This window comes from Sparus aurata, chromosome 21, assembly GCF_900880675.1.
Source record: "Sparus aurata chromosome 21, fSpaAur1.1, whole genome shotgun sequence".
Lineage (NCBI taxonomy): Eukaryota > Metazoa > Chordata > Actinopteri > Spariformes > Sparidae > Sparus > Sparus aurata.
In genome coordinates, this window is record NC_044207.1 from 32,537,438 (window position 1) to 32,545,780 (window position 8,343).

The 8,343-nt window shown below is 42.0% G+C and overlaps 1 protein-coding gene across 5 annotated transcripts in view; it reads left to right on the top strand.

The window, feature by feature from the left end:
• LOC115571917 (uncharacterized) overlaps positions 1–7,099 on the top strand; it is a 30,811-nt gene extending 23,712 nt beyond the window's left edge. For all 5 annotated transcript variants that reach the window (XM_030401561.1, XM_030401560.1, XM_030401557.1 and 2 more), the window contains one exon: positions 3,209–7,099. In XM_030401561.1, coding sequence (XP_030257421.1) covers positions 3,209–6,696 — 3,488 coding nt within the window. In that variant the 3' untranslated portion in view covers positions 6,697–7,099. The remainder of the gene's footprint in view (positions 1–3,208) is intronic.
• The last annotated feature ends 1,244 nt before the right edge of the window (positions 7,100–8,343 follow it).

The following is an 8,343-nucleotide window of genomic DNA, read 5'->3' on the forward strand; positions in this document are numbered from 1 at the left end:
GATTGTATTCGTAAACTGGACGAATAAGACACACCTCTTTTGATAATATTTGAGTGATTCCTCTATTTTATATGAATATTAATATGCAGAAATTATGATTTGCTTCCATGTCATGTGACCCAGTGACTCCAAACAGCATCCATCTTGTTCCTAAGTGGGCCAAATAAGACACACCTCTTTTTATTGTATTTTAGTGCTTCCTCTATTTTATAGGAATATTAATATGCACTTAAACAACTGACATCCTTTGTGTTTAGCACACATTGGATACAAAATTAAATGAAAAAAATGAAATCACTGTAAATTTAAGAAATTGTTTTTTGCTGCCTGAAATGAAAAAAAAATGAAATCAAACACTGTAAATCATTTTGTTTGTGCTGCCTATTTCAGTGTGAAGTGTTCGATAAATCGATAAATATTTTTTGTGCTCCCATATATGTCTTTGTGCAGATAATTTACTTTAGGAGTACATGTGCTCGTTGGGAAAAATGTCAGGGTAGAGCCCTGAGACCGTAGAGTCTCCGTAACCCTACGCATGAGCACAACTGTGTAGGGATACGAAGGTTCTACGGTTGAGAAAATGTGTGCAAAAAGAAAGGCTGGTCTGTCGGCGATGTGAAGCGGTGCGAATGTTCTCTATACAACGTACACTTGAACTGATATAGATTTTTTTAGGTGGTCCTTGTTTTAGGTGATTAAATTTAGCTTTTTCCCTGGACCCCTTTACTGCAGTACAAAGGATAGGATAGGAGTTTATTTATTTAAAACAGGGACAATGCACAAAAGAACATTAATCATGTAAAACAAGAAAAAAATTCTTGAGCCAGGTTATAGCAATTTTGCTAGTTTCCGCCTGTAGTCCCTGGGCAGGTAAGAACAGATGAGAGAAACAAGTACATACATAGATAACAGACCAACCATCCCCATCCCCACCATTCTCTAACAACCACACTCACACACCTATTAATAACCATACACATACATACACATACTCACATAACTCAGCAATGTGTGCAGGCTTGCTTACTCAATAACCAGCGCTTTGATAATCATGAGAATGTGTGGGGATTTGTACATAGGATAAATTCTGTGGGAAGGGCATTCCACTGACTCATGGCCACACATGAAAAGGAAGAACTACCAAATTGAGTTTTACGTTTTGGAATGCTACACTCACCCCTCGTGACAGATCGAGTTACTCGTGCAGTGTTTTCAGAGCAGAATGTAACAAACTTTTTCAGAGTTGGAGCAGAAGCATTGTAAATAATTTTGTGAAGTAAACAGACATTTGAGTGTATGATCAAGTTTTCAAAGCTCAGAATACCATATTTAGCAAGTACATGACAGTGATGGTAATGCCGTGGTGGATCTTGAGGCTACTTTTATACAATGATTCGAGTGGTTCTATAACTGTTTTACATACCTGAGACCAGGATGTGATACAGTACAAAAAATGGGGGATGATCATTGCATTTAGGTATGTACTTGATGCCTCAATGGTAAGAGAGTTTCTTATGTATCTGCTAGATGACTCAACTTTTTGACATGCCCTTTAAAACTGTTGAGATCAGCTGATTGGCAAACGTCCAAGGTCCTAGGTCCGGGATTTAAATGGACATCTCCGCATAGAAGCAGGATCGCGCTGAAAATGATAGCCGGTTTTCGCTTTGTCGATACTGGGGTTGTTTGTCGATGCCGCTCACGCTGCACCCACCGCGCTCGACCATCATCCAGGACTTTGGAGTATATGATGTACTGGCTCCACGAATCCAGCGGGAGGCCGACGGCAGGTTTTCCGGATGAGTTTTCAAGCGGCCCTGCATGCTTATGAGCAGAGCACCAGCTTCCCCACATTTGTGTACCCAATAGAAAAAACAGGTACAGCGCCAGGATGGTTAGGCGAGAAAACCTTTTGGTTCGGACATTGTTATGATAACGCCATGGCGCCCAAATTCCATGTCGTGTATGATAATCTGATGGTCTCCCAGTGTTGTTTAAGGGAGGTGAGGCAGCAGCAGTACCTGCCACTCTGCTGCTACATGTTGAGTACTTCCCAGCATTTTGTTTAGCAATGGCAAACTTAATTTGAGCTTTAACGTGCTGCGTCTGGAGTGAGGGCTTCTTTCTTGCCCGTCAGCCTTTCAACTCTTGAAGGTGCAAAAACACGCTTGCCGACTTGCTTTTTGGTGGTTCTGGGTTGACTCTTGACCATCCCGACCAATTTTCTCTGAGCTTGAAATGTCGCCAAGTGACTGTCCTGACTTGTTCAAATCAATAACGTGCTCTTTCAGATCAATGCTGAGCTCTTTAGAATCTCCCATTGTAGTGGTTGTGGACTGAGCGTCTGGGCTTGAGCGGCTCTCTGCTCCTCCAAACTGAGGCTGCGCTGATCGGTGATTATGGTAGGGAACAGACCGACTATAGATGTGTACTCGACTTCAAAAAACACGAACTATCCCTTTAAGGCCTGGCGCTCCTTGAGGGGGCTTGATCTCAATAGCTGTTTTTTGACAGGGCAGCAAGCCGCCAATCTACAGGTCCTTTTGGCGGCTCGGTCCGCGATTTTAGACAGAGGGCGGCAAACTGGGGGTCTGTTTTGGTCCACCGATTTGCAGCCTCGGAGGGTACACTTATTTTCCACCTCGCCTGCTATCTAAAACCAAGGTGTCGATGTGCCGGCCTCTGCGTGAGGTGGGTGGAGGTGTCGATGACCTGCATTGTTGTGCGACCCACAGCCGGGGAGTTTTAAAACCAGGAAACAGCTGATCACAACAGTCAGTCCATCATTTTATAGTTTTCAGTTTATGTTTACTTTGCTGAAACACTGAGCCTAAACCAAATCAAACTTGATAGCCCTGCATTGAACTGGCCGCCTAAACACTCCTGATTTTATTCATCAAGATTCATTTTTGAGAAATTAAGGAAAATGTTTTTTTAAAAATTCTCTTTGCAATGTTGAAGGAACTGAGAAGAACTTTTCTGGGTCAAGACTCATCCTCCATCCAAGTTTAGTGGAAATCTGTTCAGGAGTTTTTAGTGTGATCCTCCTACCAAACCAACAAACTGACACAGCTGAAAATATAACCTCCTTGCTGGAGGTAACAACTCATAGCTAATGTGTCGGCATGTTCCCAGCTCACTATGTGATCTTGTCTTCTATCTGTCTGGTTCTGGAGGCTGAACTTGATTTTTGCCTCTTTTTTTTCAGGACTGACATTGTGGGACCGCAGTGACCTGGCAGAACATATTGGAGAAAGACCACAAAACTATAATGACTTTGAGATAGTTGCATCTGAATCCATTGAGGACAAATCTTCAGCTCTTAATGTTAAAGCCTCTTTGAAGGCGAGTTTCTTGGGTGGACTGGTTGAAGTTGCCGGATCAGCAAAATACCTGAATGATAGTAAGACTTCCAAAAATCAGGCCAGAATAACACTGAAGTACAAAGCTACCACAAAGGTCAAAGAGCTGTCGATGGATCATCTTGGAAGAGGCAATGTGAAGCATCCATATGTCTTTGATAAAGGGTTAGCTACACATGTAGTAACAGCTGTTCTTTATGGAGCACAAGCCTTCTTTGTCTTTGACCGTGAGGTGTCGGAAAAGGAAAATCATCGAGAGATTGAGGGTAACTTGAAGGTGATGATCAAGAAAATTCCCCGTCTTGTTATAGAGGGTGAAGGTTCACTGGAAATGGAAGACAAAGATAGAGAAAAGGTTGAGAAATTCTCCTGCAGATTCTTTGGAGACTTTTCACTTCAGAAAATGCCGACATCATTTCAGGATGCAATACAAGTCTGTCAGAGTTTGCCAACATTGCTGGGAGCCAACGGAGAAAACGCTGTACCAATGAAGGTCTGGCTGTTGCCACTGACATGTTTAGATTCTTCTGCTGCGAAACTTGTCCGTCAGATAAGTGAAACACTAGTTAATAAGTCACAGAGTGTCCTGGAGTACTTCAGTGAGCTGGAGATGAGGTGCAATGATGCACTGAAAACCACCACTGCACAGCAGTTCCCACAGATTGGCACAAAGATTAAAACCTTTAAAGAGATGTGCTCTGAGTTCAAGCTGGAATTCCAACAAACCTTGGCAAAGAAACTTCCATCAATCCGAGGAGGAGGAGAAGAAGAGGCTGTGCTCGCAGAGATCCTGAAGAAGAGACATTCTTCTCCTTTCAACAGCAAAGACCTGAACAAGTGGATGGACTGTAAAGAGAGAGAAATTCACACCTTAAAGTCTTTCACCAACATGATGAAGAATACTGAGATTGTCTCATCTGAAACAGACCTGTACAAGGAAATTCTCAGTGCAGATCATGCTGTGTGTTTTGTTTTCACCTCACTGGGAAGTGATGAACCGTACCTCTCAACTTTATCAGAGTACTTAGAAGAAACAACCAAACCAGACGAAGCTCGACGGTCTTGTACTCATGATGTAGAGAAGGAACAATGGTACGCCTCAAGAGAAGTAGCTGATAAAATGAGGAGTAAAGCAAAACTCTTCAGTGACTTTGCAGAGGCCAACAAGGAGAACAAGAACATTAAGTTCTTGGTAGTTGGTTTAACAGATGACACGCAGAAAGGTTCAAGCATCTACCTTTATAAAGACGGCTTCTCTGTCAATAAGAACTTTGAGCCTCCTTCAAAGCCTGAAACATTAACAGTCAGAGACATAAACCACAACAGTGTGACGCTGAAGATTTCTCCTGCAAAGTTTGGAGCAGAGCACATCACCTCCTACTCTGTTGAGTACTGTGTCAGTGGACAGGATGGATGGAAAGAAAAGACGGCATCAGAAGCTGAAGAAGTCACAGTGAGCGATCTGAGTCCAAACACAGAGTACAAGTTCAGATGCAGAGCAGTGACCTCAGTAGGTGTTGGACCAGCCAATGAACTTGGTGGTTCCATTCAAACTTTACCTTGCAGCCCTCCTGGAAAACCTCAAGTTGAACCAAACTCAAGGGAGATATCAGTCAGCTGGGACAAACCTGCTGAACTGGGACAAGATGTCCAGATCCTGAACTACATTGTGGAGTACGCCAAAACAGACAGCAGGGTGAAAGAGGAAGATCTCCAATGGAACCAAAAGATGTCTGATACTGAAAAGACGATCATTTCAGGGCTTCAGCCAGAGACAGAATATGTCGTCAGGGTCAGATGTGATTGTGGTGAAGCTGGAAGAAGCAAAGAGAGCATCTCAGTCGGTGTCTGCACAAAAAAATATTCACTTGCAGAATCCCTCAGAAGTACAGGCACATGTGTTAATTCTAAATCCCCCTCAGTTTATAAACTGCATCTGACAGAAGAAAATATGGACGTATGTGGATTCCAGAGATATAGATTTGGCAACGACATCATGGGTAAGAATCGAACAGTCATTATTTTTGGTGAGGCTGAATCTGGACAGTCCCGTCTGATCAATGGAATGATCAACTACATTGTTGGTGTAGAGTGGGAGGACAATTTTAGATTTCAGTTACTTGATGAGGATCAGATGAGATCACAAGCTAACAGCCAGACTTCTGAAGTCAATGTGTACAAGATCAACCACCAGCAGGGGTTTAAAATAGACTACTCACTGACCATTGTTACTGTTGATAGTCCAGGATTTGGAGATAAAAGAGGCATAAAGAGAGACAAGGAGATCACAGAACAGCTGTTCAATCTCTTCTCTTCTAACAATGGTGTCAGTGAAGTTGATGCTGTGTGTTTTGTAGCTCAGGTTTCTGTAGCTCGACTCACACCAGCACAGATAGATGTGTTTGACTCTGTGCTCTCAATCTTTGGCAAAGATGTGGCAGAAAACACCAGAGTTCTGGTGACATTTGCAGATGGCCATCTTCCTCCAGTTCTAGAGGCAATCACAGCTTCAGGTGTCCCATGTCCTGAAACAGAAGACGGGCTGCCAGTTCACGTCAAATTCAATAATTCAGCATTGTTTGCAGACAACAAATCATCTGCAGCAGGCAGCATGATGGAGGAGGATGAAGATGAAGATGGAAACTTTGAACAGATGTGTTGGAACATGGGAATTAGAAGCATGAAGAGGTTCTTTGATGCTTTGAATGTGATAGAAACCAAAAGCTTGACACTGACAAAGGAGGTCCTCAGAGAAAGACAGCAGCTCGAGAATTCAGTAGGAAATTTGCACAAGTGGGTTACACTTGGGTTAGCCAAGCTTGAGGAGATAGAACAGACAAATGAAAAACTCAAAGAGCACCAGACAGTGATGAACAGGACTGAGAAAGTGTTGATTACACACAATGTCATAGACGGGGATCGTGGATATGATTCAGCATATAGATGTCCAGAGTGGAAAAAAGCCAGCCAAGATAGGGCACATGCTGAGGAATTCTTGGTCAAACTGAAGTCTGAATATGATCATGTGCAGGCTGAGGTGATGAAACTGATGGAGAGCTCTGCTAAGTGTTTAAACAGACTCAAAGAGATCGCCCTGAAGCCAAATCCTCTCTCCACTCCAGACTACGTTGACCTGCTTATTGAAGGAGAGAAGTCTGAGTGTAAACCAGGCTGGAAGCAACGAGTTGAGCACCTGACAGCCGTCAGAGAACAAGCAGAGTACATGGCTAAAGTAGAGAGAGGAGAGACACTCCTCCAGAGTCCATCTACTGATTTGTTCTCATACAATCAAGCAAATAACAATACTAACCCCAACAAGACTAATACCAAGTAACTAGAATGGCTTCTACACTGACATCACCACCAAATGAGACTGTCAGTGTCTGATAAAGACCAAGATGAGACCGGTTCTGATCCCAACGAACACCAACACAGACCACATGCCACTCCAAGAGAGACTAGAACACACCAGGATCAGTGCCAGGCAAGAAAATGGCATCAGGTCAACTCCATGAATGATCACATGGACAGAGATCTGATTTAAACATCACTGAAGTCTTTACTAGCTGAGACATTTCTTCAGTTTTAATGGTGCAACCTGATCAGTAGTTTGAAACCAGCTAGTAGTTAAAATATATATATAAATATTTATTTATATATAAACGTAGCAGCAGGTTGATGAAGAGCTTCAGGTGTAAACGTAGCAGCAGGTTGAAGAGCTTCAGGTGTAAACGTAGCAGCAGGTTGATGAAGAGCTTCAGGTGTAAACGTAGCAGCAGGTTGATGAAGAGCTTCAGGTGTAAACGTAGCAGCAGGTTGATGAAGAGCTTCAGGTGTAAACGTAGCAGCAGGTTGATGAAGAGCTTCAGGTGTAAACGTAGCAGCAGGTTGATGAAGAGCTGCTGCAGTCCAGTCATGATGTTCAGCAGGTGTAACGTCGACCACGTCCACCATCTTAATTAATGGTATTTAAAGTAAACAGCAGCCTTCAGCTGTCGTCTGCTCTCACAGTGAAGCTCAGTCACTGTAATGTGTGACGCTGTGAGAAACATGAAGAGAGCAGTTCTGCTGTGATGATGTCAACACACATGTAGAAAGAAATCTGATGGTGAAGAGAACAAATCAAAACATTGACATCATGTTGTGATAAATGTTGAAGTGCTGAACTAATAGAACAATCTGCTCCAATGCAACCTGATCATCAAAGTCTTTATTTTTGTCTTTTGAACATAAATGTTTGAATGTGTTTCATTGTACCCAGTTTACATAGTTGAGTTTTTACACTGGCTCATCAGCTTCCTGCTTATTTTAACATGTTTATCTACTATTTTCTTTTTTATTGGAAATTTAAAACCTTTAAGACGATCTGAATAATGTTTCATTTCTCCTCATGCTGATGTGTGCTGACATGTTATTGTCCTGTGGGTTCCCACTGAAAGATGGAGAAATCAATAATCAATAAATGTGATTATTCTAAGTGTTGTCTGTTGTCCTCTGATGTGTCAGTGTCGCCTTCTTTGTCTTCTGCAGCTTCATTTTCTCTTCCAAACTAACAATTTACATCTAAATGTTCCAAAATTGGACAAAAAATCAAAGATTTCAGAAAGATGAAATGCAAAGTGAAAATAAATGTGAGCATCAGAACTGGTGCCCCTTCAGAGGGCCCGACCCGGAGGTTGGGAACCACTGGACTAACTAAACTAACTGTATATAAAGTAGTTCAGACGGAGTGATGTAATGTAACTAAGTACTTCCACTCCACTACATTTAGGAGGCAGATATTGTACTTCTTACTCCACTGCATGTATTTGCTTCGCTGTTCACTTTAGTTACTAGTTACTTTACAGATTACAAGTATCACATTTTTCAATGATTTGATTTTCTCATCAATCAGATAAAAACAGAGATTTTTTTCAGATGAGATTTTTTGTTTTATCATTTCATTAATTTTAAATCTTATTCATGTATTTATTCCTATATT